We start from the raw sequence: 13,915 nt of genomic DNA, 5'->3' as shown, positions 1-13,915 counted from the left end.
AGGCGGAGCTTCTCCGCGCAGCTCCTGGGTGCCGCCGCTTGGGGCGGTCCCGGAACACTTCCGGGACGGCTGTGTAAGTGTCCGTGATGTGCGCTTCCGGCCTCTTGCAGGCTCATTCCTTAGCCTCCGGGACCACCAGGCTGAAGTAGTGGGTACGGAGCGGGGTACTAGCGGTCCACCTGTCGTTGGGTCCAGCAGCCTCTAACCATGGACCGGGACCTTCTGCGGCAGTCACTGAACTACCACGGGCCGTCCCTGCTATCCCTGCTCCGCAGCGAACAGCAGGACAATCCGCACTTCCGGAGCCTCCTGGGGTCGGCGGCCGAGCCTGCCCGGGGACCGGCGCTCCAGCAGCAGTTACAGGGCAGGTAATGGGACCGAGGGCTGCGCCGCTGCGAGACCGGGGAGGGGACGCAGGTCGGGGCCCCAGTGCTGCAGCCGGGTGACTGAGTCGAGAACGAGCAGAGCCGCGGCCGCGAGCACGTGAGGATTTGCGGAGCTGCTGCAGAGGGCGGGTTGGAGAAGGCTCCGCTCTCTGGGAGTGAGGGAAAGGGGGGATGTGGGCTGAACTTTTTTCTTCGGTACTGCGTAACAGAGGTACGGAATCTTTAGCCAGAATCCCTTGGGCTTCGTTATCGGGAGCTTCGGGAGTTACTTTGTAACTTTCCTCGCCCTCCACCTACAGGCTGGCGAATGAGGGAATCCCTGATTAAAACTTTTTCTTGGAGGATGTACGGTCCGGAGCTTAGGATGGACCCGATTGGGCGATGAAAACCATGAACTTATAAGCTTGGATGTACTGAAAGGTTTTGCCCATAAACCAGTTTTCATAAATTTTGTTTCCTTTTAAGAAGAGAGAAGAGAGTGGACAACATTGAAATACAAAAATTCATTTCCAAGAAAGCGGATTTGCTTTTTGCACTTTCCTGGAAATCGAATGCACCTGCAACATCTGAAGTCAATGAAGACAACGAAGGTGAGTTTTGTTAAAACATTTTGATTGCGGTTTGGGGTATTTTACTGCACCTGGGATGAAGCAAAGTACAATGCTCTTGTTAGTAATTTTCCTTTTTTTTTTTTTTTTTTCAGATGGTTATGCAGTCATGCCACCTTTAGAGCAGTTCATGGAGATACCTAGTATGGACCGGAGAGAGCTGTTTTTCCGAGATATCGAGCGGGGTGATATAGTGATTGGAAGAATAAGTTCCATTCGGGAATTTGGGTTTTTCATGGTGTTGATTTGTTTAGGCAGTGGCGTCATAAGAGATATATCTCACTTAGAAATCACAGTAAGTTACTCTTCAGTTATTTGATTGCTTCTGTTTTTGGTAAGAGTCCTGTCAATGCAAGAATTATGTCTTGCATCCACTTGTGCTTGGGTGTACGATGCTGACACAGTTTTGAAAAATAAATATTAACTGGAGAAAAAGTATGTTTTCCTTTTTAAAAAATGGTAACGATTATCTAGTTAGTTTCCTCCTCTATTTCTGGTTTCTGGAGGTTTATTTGGTTCCTTTGGTTGGCAGGGATAGGGTCCTTCTTTAAATGCTCAGAGATATCAGTGGATATGGTGAGAGTGGTTGGTATACCAGGCATATTTCTTCTAGCGGAACATGTTCTTACTTATTTAGTATTTGGAATTAGACACCTACATGTGGATAATTTGGAAACAAATTTCTTATTTTTATATTTACAGTAGTTAAATGTAAATTATTTGTACACATACATTATAAGATACTTTGCCAAAGATGAATTGTCTTGAATTTGAAATAGTGTGTTAATTTAAAAGATTTGATAATTTGCTGTCTGTCAAGGCAGATGATCCAGGAAGAAAAAGCAGAATAGACTGGATAACGGACATAAACTTTGGAGAATTCACATTTAATTTTCATTAGAATTCTACTTTCTGGACAGTTTCACATTTTTCTTTAACAAGTATAAAATATAAAATATAAAAATATTGTTTCATAATCCGTATTTATATTTGGTTCCTGAAACTAATTGCAAATTTCATGAGATTTTAATTTTTGAACTGAACCAGAAAACTTGTTTTACTATGTTTGGGTACAGGCATTGCTTATAATTAAAATCCTTATTTTAGAGTGCTAGTTTTTTTTTTAACATTCTTGTCAACTATTAGCTGATTGTACTGAACAACTAGGGTAAAAAATTATACTTCTGGCATTTTAAAATACTTCTCCTTGCAGGCTCTCTGTCCATTAAGAGATGTACCTTCTCATAGTAACCATGGGGATCCTTTATCATATTACCAAACTGGTGACATTATTCGAGGTGATCATTTTCATCATATTAATAAAAAAGTAACATTTCTCAGATTTTTGTTTATGTTAATTTGGAAAATCTGTCTAATGAGAGTAGTGTTTGGAAAGATTTATGTATTTTTATGTTAGTTTGCATTTTCTTGTTAATCAGCTTAGTTTCCTTATTTTTTTAAGCTGGAATCAAAGATATTGACAGATACCATGAAAAGCTTGCAGTGTCTCTGTATAGCTCATCTCTTCCACCACATCTGTCTGGTATTAAATTAGGTGTAATTAGTTCTGAAGAGCTTCCTTTATACTACAGGTAACCTATCTACATGATTTAAAGAAATTAATTACAAAACAGTTCTTGATTAAAAAATAGCACATTATGTCCAATTTCTAAAATTAATTTCTCTTATTTCAAAATATGCTCATTTTATTTTTATAATCCTTAAGAAGCCAAAATAATATTTCCATACCTTCATGTATAAAAATGATATGAGTATTTCTTTTATAGAAATGGGACATACTAATTATGTTTGTCATTTTTATATTTTGTTCCATGTGTTTTGTTGTTTTAGGAAAAGTGTTGAACTAAATAGCAATTCTTTGGAATCCTATGAAAATATCATGCAGAGTTCCTTGGGATTTGCTAATCCAGGAGTAGTTGAATTCCTTCTAGGAAAACTAGGAATAGATGAATCTAATCCACCATCTTTAATGAGAGGTTTGCAAAGGTATAGTATATTAGTTATTATTAAGTGGTAAGGTAAATGGTGCTGAGCTCAAAATCTATATAACTCAGAGACATATTTGACTATTTTAAGCCTGATGGCAGCAATATGCCAAAGAGTGAATGAACCAGGTGATCCCAGTTTCCTTCTGGAATGGACTCTGTTGTGATTACATGTATAGAGAAAGACGAACAAAGTTTATAAGAATGTTTATATATTTATGTTAAAAATACTGTTGAATAATAATAGTCATTCCTGAGAATTTAAGAATATTGTTTTATATGAGAGGGAAGTAAACCATAAGGGACTCTTAATAAAAACTGAGGGTTGATGGAGGGGAAGTTAGGAGGAGATGGCCTAAATGAGTGATGGGTATTAAGGAGGGCACCTGTGTTGAGTGCTGTGTATTATATGGAAGTGATGAATCACAAAATTCTACTTCTGAAACCAGTATTCCACGCTACGTTAACTAATTAGAATTTAAATAAAAATTTGAAAAAAAAATACTGTTTTGTGGATGGAATATAAATTTTTTGCCTGGGATTTACTTTTGCGGTGTTGAATTTTTATCTATAAAGTATTACCCAAAAAAAGAAATGTATCGTTTGACTTTGATTTTCTTTGAATAGCAAAAACTTTTCTGAAGAAGATTTTGCTTCTGCATTAAGGAAGAAACAGTCTGCATCTTGGGCTTTAAAATGGTATGAAAACTTTGTTTTTCAACAATTGCATTATCTAGTCTAAAAGGCAGTAATTTTTAAGTCATTATTAAGACCAAATTCATTTATAAATGAATTGAAATGATGCCTTTTGACATTAACTTTTTTGTAGGTGTAAATGGTGTTATAAATTTAAGAGACTTAACCATTTTCCATGTTTTTCAAAAGGAATTAGTATATTGTTGTATTGATTTCATAAATATTTGTTAATGAAATTATCCAAAAGCAGGGTACTTCCTAGGTATATTGAGAGTACTGAAGACTAAATATTAACCACATTAGATTTGTTATAAAAATTTATTCATGCTAACATTGTTTGGATATTCTGAGAAATGTGTGTGATGCTTTACAAATATCTTTTTAGTGTGAAGATTGGAGTTGATTATTTTAAGGTTGGACGCCATGTAGATGCTATGAATGAATACAATAAGGCTCTGGAAATAGACAAACAAAATGTGGAAGCTTTGGTAGCTCGTGGAGCATTGTAAGTGAATCACAGCTTTTAAGGAATATTGATAAGATAAATGTGTATAAGATTTATGAGTAGCTCACAAGATAAATTCTCCTAATTTATTTCCTATCTCTAGATATGCAACAAAAGGAAGTCTGAACAAAGCAATTGAAGATTTTGAGCTTGCATTGGAAAACTGTCCAACTCATAGGAATGCAAGAAAATACCTCTGCCAGACACTTGTAGAAAGAGGAGGGCAGTAAGTAAGATTTTGTTTAAAATTAAGTAGAGATCTAATGTTCATCCAACTACTATAAATAAAATCTTGTACTTAACATAAGGAAATAGCATCTTTAACTCAATTCAGAACACCCTTAGTTTCAATTTTGGTTTAAAATGTTTTTCAAATGTAGTCCTCTTTAAGCTTTTTAGTCTTTTTTTCCGTATTACTGAGGTTCTTTATGATTGGAGTTTGGAGATATTTTAGTGTCTTAAGTTTATTGTTCTGAACATCTGTTTTCATTATGTAAAAATAAAAATGTAAAGGACAAGAAATTAAGTACTCTTTTCCTGGACATACAGAAGAAGTTTTTGTTTTAAACTGAGGGTTGCTAGAGTGGAGGGCGGGGTAGGAGGGATGGAGTGGCTGGGTGATGGACATTGGAGAGGGTATGTGCTGTGGTGAGCATTGTGAATTGTGTAGGACTGATGAATCACAGACCTGTACCCCTGAAACAAATAATATATTATATGTTAAATAAATAAAATTAAAATAAAAAGTTTTTGTTTTAGTAGGAATTTGATTTCTAATTCTTTTCTCATTCTGGTAATATAATGCCAGAAGTATGAATTGAGAGTTCTGCAGTTAATTGTGACTATTTTGCTCTTATGTTTGCTGTTTGCTCTGCTCTATGCAGTAAAATCCACAAACTCAGATTAAATGGAAGAGCAAATCATTAAGAACAAACCCTGCAATTTTTGTTACTATTCTGATATGCTGGCAAAATACCTAGCATAGTACTTGTGTTATAAATATTTAATGACTAATGGGCTAGTCTAATTCCTAAAATATTGTGAAGAAATAATATTCCATTATAAATAATTTTAGTAAGTCTGCTTTAATAATTAAGAATTTATAACAATAGTATCTTTTTGCAGCTAATTTTTTTAAATAGGATTATCTTCTTTCTGTTTCTTGAATTTGCCTAATTAATCCAGTTTGTATGATCATTCCAGAATTCCACATAAAGGAGTTTTGCAATATTTGTTTTTAATTCAACTTTAACTTTAGACTCAAGTGACTGTAGCAGCTTTTTACTTTCTCACTAGGTAGATAGTTACTAAAATATGGCTGTCTTATTACCCACATATTGGTTTCTTCTGGCTCAGTGGATAGCAACGTGATCTGTATGTTATCCAAGCCAGAAATGTTAATAGCTGATCCCTTTCTGCCCATATCCAGTCTGCTACAAAAGTGATCCTGTTGAAGCCCTTGGATTTTTGTGGGGTTGGGTTTTTTGTTTTGGGTTTTTTTTTCTTTTTCCTACTGTTAAAAAACTGAAAATATTTTCCAAATTCTTTTCTGCTCTGTATATACTTCCTGATTCCAATTTTTCATAGCAGAGACATGAGTTTCATCTAATAATTCTTTCTGCCAGCTAGTTGTGATATAACATGTATGTGTTGGTATTTCCAACTTCATCAGTGAATTTTCCTGGAAAATTTTCTGCAGAAAGGAAAATTCTTAATAAACTACTAGGAAAAACCAACCTGTGTAATTCTATGCTAAAGTTCAAGATTATACTAAATTTAGAAAAGACATTAGCTAATTGTGTTTTCATGTATCATACTGAAATCCCAAAGCTGGACATACAATATGGCTTTAGTTACCAGTAATGAATTGCTACTTTTTTTTTAATTGAGATATAATTGGCATATAACATTAGATTCAGATGTACAACGATGATTTGCTGCATATATATATATTTCAAAATAATTACCAAAACATTTGGTTAACATCTCTCATCACATATAGTTAACAATTTTTTTTTTAAAGATATACTCTTAGCTATATTCAAGTATGTAATATAGTATTACTAACCAAAGTCACCATGCTATACATTACATCCCCAGGACTTACTTATCTTTTAACTGAAAATTGTACATATTGACCACCTTCAGACATTTCGCCAGCACCCTCCCAACCCCACACAACCACCTGTCTGTTCTCTGTATCTGTGAGTTTAGATTTTTTGTTTTATGGGATCTTTTTACCAAAGAAATAGCAGTAAGAAGTACATGATTTAGGAAATGCTAAATTTGGAAAATGTTACTAAACATGGCTATTCTCTAATAAGTTCTCTCATATAAGCTTCTGATCTATATGCATATTTGAGGGTTTTTTTTTTTATTTTTATGAAAAGCAAAATCTTTGTTTCAAATTTAGGTTAGAAGAAGAAGAAAAGTTTTTAAATGCTGAAAGTTACTATAAGAAAGCTTTGGCTTTGGATGAGACTTTTAAAGATGCAGAGGATGCTTTGCAGAAGCTTCATAAATATATGCAGGTGATTCTTTATTTCCTCTTAGAAATTTAGTGATACTTGAAATTGATACCCAAACTTAACTTTCTTACAAGGAATACTATTCTAGATTACTTAGTCAAGACATTATGAAAACTGTCTTTTTAGATACAGCTTCTACTTGGGTTTGACAGTACTTCATAGTTCCTTTGTAGTTGGTACCCAAAAGTAAAAATAGCCCTATGAGAAATTCCTACTGCCTGCATGTGGTATGTGGTTTTCCGAACTATCCTTGTAGTGAGCTTTCCTAGTAGTTACAAATTCAGTGCTGTTGCTATAATTGAGCTAATTATAAATATCTCTTTGAGAAATATTTTAAATTGCCTTTTCCTGTAATACTGATGATGATGTTTTCTCATGCATTTTCTTCTGAATTGGACCATTGCTGCTGTGTCTGTGACATCTGGTGCTGCTCATCCCCATCCTCAAACTGGAAAATGATTTCTTATGTAATCATGCGTCCAACTGGGCTGTGCTATTTTTTAAATGGTTTGTATTTGAACATGGTGGTTCCTCCCTCAATTCACCTTAATGGAATTTATTTGAATTTTATTTTATAAATTTGCATCCTGTCTAAATTTTTCAATTTTTTTAAAAAATAATTTTTCATGTATTATTTATTTTATTTTTTTCCCTTTCTTGCACTCTGGGTCATGGGTACCAATGCAATGGCTTCCCCTTTTTTCATGGAATACCAACTGCAATATGGTCCTCGATGCTGTTCTGGCTATTCCAATGATTAATGCCAAACACTTGTATGATTAATTTTTACATGTTAAAAATACTTAATGCTGGATATATGGTGATTTGGGTGTACCCCATTTGGTTTCTGGTGGGGGGGGTCTTTTGGAAACTGGGTTTTATATATTCTGCTATTTTTAACGTGTGGTTTTTTCCGATATCTGGGTTCTAAAAGAAATCTTTGGAATTAAGAGAAAAACAAGCTGAGAAGGAAGAAAAGCAGAAAACAAAGAAAATAGAAACAAGTGCAGAAAAGTTGCGTAAGCTCTTAAAAGAGGAGAAAAGGTAAACTATAATATTTAGTATTTTTTTAACTTAAAGCAGCTACTGAGTTGAACCACAGTGCCATATGGAGGTTAAAGTAAGTAAAAAAAAAAGTATTAACATAACCAGTGATACATCGTAAGTATGTGTACCACAAATTTTTCTGTAAAAGAAAGAAAGCAAAGTGGAATCTAAAGGTAAAATTCTGCCCCCAAAAAAGAAAAATCTTAAAATATATAATAGATTGTTTTAATTATCTGTATTTGGGGAGAAGTGTTTTAGAACTAGAGCAGTGGTTCTCAACTGGGGGTGCCTTTTTTCCCCCAGGGACATTTTTGGTCATCATAACTGGTGAAGTAGTACTAACATCTAGTAGATAGAGGTCAGGGATGCTGCTAAACATCCTATAGTGATACCCCTGCCTCTACCATCACCCTGCCTTCCTAACAAAGAATTATTCAGGTGAAAACGTCAATAGTGCTGAGGTGGAGAAACTATTAGAGGTAGCAGATATAAAACTTTGTTTCTCTCCTTCATACATTCAGATGGACTTAAATTTTTTTGAAAATGTTGGAAATGTGACTGTCTCTTCAGAAATAATGATCTGCTTTCAATGACAGTTATCTACACAGTATTTTTTTTTCCCAGAAGTCATGAGTGATAGTAAAATTGGATATTGTAGTAACTGAGATTTACAGTAATCACTTATCTAAAGCCACAGCTTTTATGAAACCTTTAAAGAGAACAAAGTAGAACTAGAATCTTTATGGATAATCAAGAAACATTTTTGTACTTAACATATTTGATGGGCTAACTATATTTTTTAGGCTAAAGAAGAAAAGAAGAAAATCAACTTCTTCCTCTTCAAGTGTTTCTTCTGCTGATGAATCTGATTCTTCATCATCATCCTCTTCCTCTTCTGGTCACAAAAGGCATAAGAAGCATAAGAAGAACCGTTCAGAGTCTTCTCGAAGTTCCAAAAGGCATTTAGCTAAGGCCTCCTCAAGTCAAATAGATCAGAGTAGGAAAGATGAGTGCTTCCCAGTTCCAGCCAATACTTTAGCATCTTTTCTTAACCAAAAACAAGAAGTGGAAAAACTACTGGAAAAGCAGGACAGGTTACCATATCAAAAGAAACAGGTAAAAGAGAAAGATAGATGCCCTCTCTCTTCATCTTCAGTTGAAATACCGGATGATTTTGGAGGTAGGTCTGAAGATCCAAGAGATTTTTATACTCAGGCAAGTAGTAGCAAAACTGAAAAACCATATAAATCAGAAAAACATTTTTCCAGTAAAAGAGATTACTCAGATTCCTTTTACAGGAATTCAGAGGACAAAGTGAAAACTTACGGTTATAGAAGACTTGAAAAAGATACAGAGGGAAGAAAAGAGCACTATAGAAGGTGGGAGCCAGGTTCCGTGAGGCATTCCACTTCACCAGCAAGCTCAGACTACTCTTGTAAGTCAGTTGAAAAATATAAAAAATACAGTTATTCTGGATCACGTGATTTCAGTAGACATGAGCAAAGATATCCATTACATAAAAATCAAGGAGAATATGAAGTAGAGAGTAGTTATGAGGAGGACATTAAAACAGAGGTTCCAGAAGCAGATGGACTAAATAGAAAAGAGCAGTCAGAAAGTGGAATTAAAAAAAATTTACCTCAAAATTTACTCAATATATTTAATCAGATAGCTGCATTTGAGAAAGAAAAAGGAAATAAGCCAAAAAATTAATATGCCGGGGGATTCAGCACCATTACACAAAGGCTGTTAATGAAAGTTTTAGGTCTTCTAGTCTAGAAGAATCTCTGCTCCTAAAGCTATTTGTAGAGACTACAGAAAGCAGATACTTTTTTAGCTGTTCTCAAAGTATATTTGATTCAGTTGTGGGTCTCCTCACAGCTTGATTTTTTAGGCTTTTCATGTGTATGTTTCCATATACTATTTCTTACTGTAATGATTTAAACTTCACCTAAAAATAATTCTCAAAGTATTGCTTCCTCTCTGTATTATAGTGTATGAGAATTCCTTGGGTTCACCTTATCCTGCTGCTTGAGAAAAAATTAAATTTGTTCATTGAACACTTGGATTGTTTTCTTCAAAAATTATTTCATTGTCTTTTCTGTTAAATTTTCTTTTCCCTCAGCTTTTGAAAGAGATACACAGTATTTGATTGTTCCTTAAGTACCATTTTATTATTGATCATTTATTTAAATATCAAAACTTTTTGTATAACTTCTAAGATTATATACCGATTACCTGTCTTGCCTAATTGACTTCTAAAGCTTGATTTAATTAAAAATGATTTTTGTGCCAGCTTAACAAGTACTTTAGGAATAAAGCCATGAAAAGTTGAATAGGGACTCATTTTGCTTTTCTCTCTCTCTTTTTAAACCTTATTGTTAGCAGTATAGCCTAAGAAATTTCTTAACTTTAAATATTGGCAAGACTTAGGGACTGTATACCAGGCAAGATTAGGTCAGAATAAAAAAAGAATCCTTTTATCAAAAACAGCAGTGACAAGAGAAACACTATAAATCTGGTTTTCTCCTAAGGGAAAGAAAATTGGGAAACTGTCCTAGTATTGCGTATGTCCAGTTGGGAAGGCACTGGGCATGTTTATAATTAGCCTACAGCTGGCTTACATTTCCTTTTTTTTTTTTTTTAAGATTTTATTTATTTATTTATTTGACAGAGCACACAAGTAGGCAGAGAGGCAGGCAGAGAGAGAGGAAGCAGGCTCCCTGATGAGCAGAGAGCCCGATGCGGGACTCGATCCCAGGACCCTGAGATCATGACCTGAGCCAAAGGCAGCGGCTTAACCCACTGAGCCACCCAGGCGCCCTTTCCTCTTTTCTTAATACATCTTTCCTGACAGTTCCCTTGATACCTCCTTTTTTAGGGTCTGGTTAAATGACAAGGCCAAAAAAGCCTGGTTTTACTCAAATTCCAGCAACTATAGCTGAAAAAGATTATGAAAAATCCTCCCAAATTTGAAAACAGAGATTTGGAGATAGACATAGGAGTCATGGTTGTTGATTTATAATGATCTTTAGAATCTTTCCAATTTCAGATTCCAGTGTAAGTGACAAGAGGCCTTTAATGCTACCTCTTTAAGTCATTCTGACCGGTTGTGTCCTGTTTGTGGACTTCAGACTTAAGCGTTGGCAGCCAAATGGAAAAGCTAAAGTTTGTTTTACAGTGGAACAGAGAAACTGGTCAAAAACTATGGGTAATAGCGGTAGAAAAGTCACTCACTCATCTTTGTACAAGAAACTCTTCTTAAAAGAGTCCCTGGTTCTTTCTGTGTATTAATAGTTCCTGTATCATTCCTACATAGACCTACATAGATAGTGGTTTTTGTAAAGAGTGAACAGTATCTCAACATGGTCTTTGACCTTTAGGAATTGCTAGTACATCTTCAGTATTTTATGTACACATTTACTAAAATCTCTGAGCATCACTATCAATCAGCACTATAATTTTCTAAGGTGTCTTTGTGACTTAATGTTACATTCATATACCAGACAACTAGGATAGTACCTAATACAAGCCTGCCTGAACTTAGGAATTCCATCTTCCCCAGAGTTTCTTTCCTGGAACATAACTAAACTTCAGAGTATACAAGCCAGTTTCTAAGGATGTGTTCAGGAAACCCACCACAGCAAAAGAATATGGAGGACTGACTTACCAAGAATTATTAGTAATTATCTTTAGCAGTTTCTTTCCTTATCATTATGTCTATAGTTTGTACACACCCAGACTGTGTCTGGACTCCCACAAATAATTTTCTAACATAATAGGTAGATGTTAAGATAACTCCACATTTGGAGATAATGGGTTTGATCCCTGTGCCACCAAATTTAGCATTATTACACATACAAGGTTGGAACTGTTTGTTTAAGAGAGTTAAATAGACTTGTATGCTGGCCCAGAACCAAAAGAACCATTTCACAAATACTGTGCTAGCCTTTGGGTGGTAACTCAGTAATAGAAGTTACTGTGCAGTTCTTATGCCAGGACCTGTACATTTTGTATGTATTTGATCATTTCAGTAAACTTGTGTAGGTAATTCTTACTGTCTCAGTATGACAAGGAAGAAAGCATAGAGAAGCAACTTTGCCAAGGTCATAGAGCTAGTAAGACAATCCCTGCCTCGGTAAAACAGTGTTTAATATTGAATTGCAAGTTCCAAGTAATTTCCAAAGTAATACAGGGCAGAGAGAATAATAACTTGAGCAAACACACAAAATGACCATAAAATTAATCAGTTTTTCGATCTTAAAAATCTTACGCATTTAGAACCATATTTTACAAAAATATTTTACTCATTGGATTTGGTTATAGCATTCGCTGGCTATTTCTAAAAACAATAAGATACTTAAATAACAATCAGCACAAACAGGTTTACTGCAACTTCTGCCTTTCAGAAGGAACTGTAAATGACACTTCTAAATAATTAACAACGGTTGTGACAAATTCTTTTGAGGGTTGAAGGAGAAATAGTTAAGTATATAGTTTCTAAGTATATATAGCTAAGGATTTACTTAAAAGCCAGTTTTATAATCATACTCCACACTCTCCAAGAGTTGAAAATATTGGGCTCGTGTTTTATAGTATATTAAATGGAGTAACATTCTAAATCTGGTGGTCTACCTCCACTGTAAATTTATGGGATTCCTGTTGCAAATCAAATCACACCTAGTTCTTTGTCTACTACAAGAATGTCCTGGGGAAGAAAGGTTGAAAGTACATTCTTAACTCTTTATGCTTGGCTGTATCTTAACAAAATAATGTGTTTGACTTCTTTCAAGATCAGAATTAAGTAATTCCTAGAAATTTAAGCTGCATTTTTATTAATGTGCAGTGCTCTTTCCTATTGTTTTTTTTGGGGGAGGAAATAAATGCTATTTGGGGGTTAAAATCTTTAGAATCCTACCGAAAGAAGAAACAAAAAGACTTCTCCCCCCAAAGCCCAAAAAACATGTTTCTCTGACTAAAGCAAACCTAATTTTAGGATTTTCTAGGGTAAATGAGAATTTTAGTATTATAAACTATCACAGGACAGCAAATCTTAACAAATTTCCAGAAACACTATGTCACATTAGAACTGAAGTTGTTTCATGGCTAGCATGAAATAACTGAAGCAAAGTGTTTTCTAATCTAACAAACATCAAAATAACAGTGAAAAACATCATTTTCTCTGCTTATAAAACATGTAGCCTTGTTAAAGAATCTGCTGTTACTGCTTTCCTTTTCTGTGAAGAAAATAGTATGGCAAAGGCTAAGGAAATTAAGCATTTCTTTGTCATATGTGAAACCTAAATTGCTTGACTTTTTTAACTGTTTCACATTTTCTACTAAGTAAACTTTCATCTAGTTATTGCATATTTCTAACATGATCTCAGTGGGCCTCTCATCACTCCACAGCACCCAAAAGCGTAGGGTGGAATTCACTATCTTAAAAGTAAGATTTTTGCTTTTGTGTTTACAACTTATACAAAGAGGTTGAAATGTTTATTTGCTGTCCTTTTTGTTTTTATCATTATTGGAGCTACTGGTTGCACTTGGCGGCCTAGAAATGTCAGTCACTGAAGAGGAGGCAGGGAAGTTCAGCTCTAATACTTTAATTGAAGTCTGAGAGGTAGTACTTGTGGTACTTCTCGATGACCTACAGGAAAAGAAAAACAAGCACTATTTTAAATTTAATTCAAAATCTATATTACTGAAGACCCCCTCACTAATGGCATTAGATACCATAACCCCATAAGGAATTAGATAAAAAAATATATACTAGTAATACTACTAAATTTTGGAAGCATAACCATTAATGTCAAAAAATTAGTTCAAAAGAAAAAGTAATGAACATAGAGTTTCAAACTAGTTCAACAAATATTTATGAAAAAAATATTTTCAGCTATAATCAATTTAGAGGTGGAATCATTAAACATTAAAAAGGTTTTGTAAAAATCATTAAGCATAAAAAGGCCATGGGAATTTGGGTGCTGGCAAGAGTGACTATAATAATAGGTTATGTAATCTAAGCTAAAGATAAGAAAATGAGACCTATTGACAGGATAAAGTGGTGGGGTCATTTGAAAAACATAACTAGCTATACAATGCTGAAATGCTGAGATTTAAAAATACGGAAATACAGTGA

The 13,915-nt window shown here is 34.6% G+C and overlaps 2 protein-coding genes across 3 annotated transcripts in view; one reads left to right on the top strand and one right to left on the bottom strand.

The window, feature by feature from the left end:
- Positions 1-22: 22 nt before the first annotated feature.
- Positions 23-9,836, top strand: TTC14 (tetratricopeptide repeat domain 14). Of its 2 annotated transcripts, none has more exons than XM_059391479.1 (12): positions 23-368; positions 855-976; positions 1,090-1,289; positions 2,208-2,292; positions 2,457-2,586; positions 2,846-3,001; positions 3,628-3,699; positions 4,082-4,201; positions 4,305-4,427; positions 6,615-6,732; positions 7,664-7,773; positions 8,580-9,836. In XM_059391479.1, the coding sequence occupies exons 1-12, from the start codon at positions 208-210 to the stop codon at positions 9,487-9,489; spliced, it is 2,307 nt and encodes a 768-aa protein (XP_059247462.1). In that variant the 5' UTR covers positions 23-207; the 3' UTR covers positions 9,490-9,836. The 2 variants fall into 2 exon arrangements, with proteins under 2 accessions (XP_059247462.1, XP_059247461.1); XM_059391478.1 differs by having other exon boundaries at positions 24-368; positions 852-976.
- Positions 9,837-11,910: 2,074 nt separating this feature from the next.
- CCDC39 (coiled-coil domain containing 39) overlaps positions 11,911-13,915 on the bottom strand; it is a 52,611-nt gene continuing 50,606 nt past the window's right edge. Inside the window, exon 20 of the mRNA XM_059388048.1 lies at positions 11,911-13,426. Within this exon, the coding sequence (XP_059244031.1) occupies positions 13,273-13,426 (154 nt within the window). The 3' untranslated portion in view covers positions 11,911-13,272. The remainder of the gene's footprint in view (positions 13,427-13,915) is intronic.

The sequence above is a fragment of the Mustela nigripes genome, chromosome 2, assembly GCF_022355385.1.
Source record: "Mustela nigripes isolate SB6536 chromosome 2, MUSNIG.SB6536, whole genome shotgun sequence".
NCBI lineage: Eukaryota > Metazoa > Chordata > Mammalia > Carnivora > Mustelidae > Mustela > Mustela nigripes.
Note: the sequence above shows the minus strand (reverse complement) of the source record. Positions and strands in the feature narration are given on the sequence as shown.

Excerpts from the sequence above, each read along its gene's own strand:
- TTC14 (XM_059391478.1), top strand. The coding sequence starts at position 208 with ATGGACCGGGACCTTCTGCGGCAGTCACTGAACTACCACGGGCCGTCC. Across the intron at positions 977-1,089 it reads AGTCAATGAAGACAACGAAG|ATGGTTATGCAGTCATGCCA; the intron begins GTGAGTTTTGTT and ends TTTTTTTTTCAG. Across the intron at positions 3,700-4,081 it reads GCATCTTGGGCTTTAAAATG|TGTGAAGATTGGAGTTGATT; the intron begins GTATGAAAACTT and ends ATATCTTTTTAG.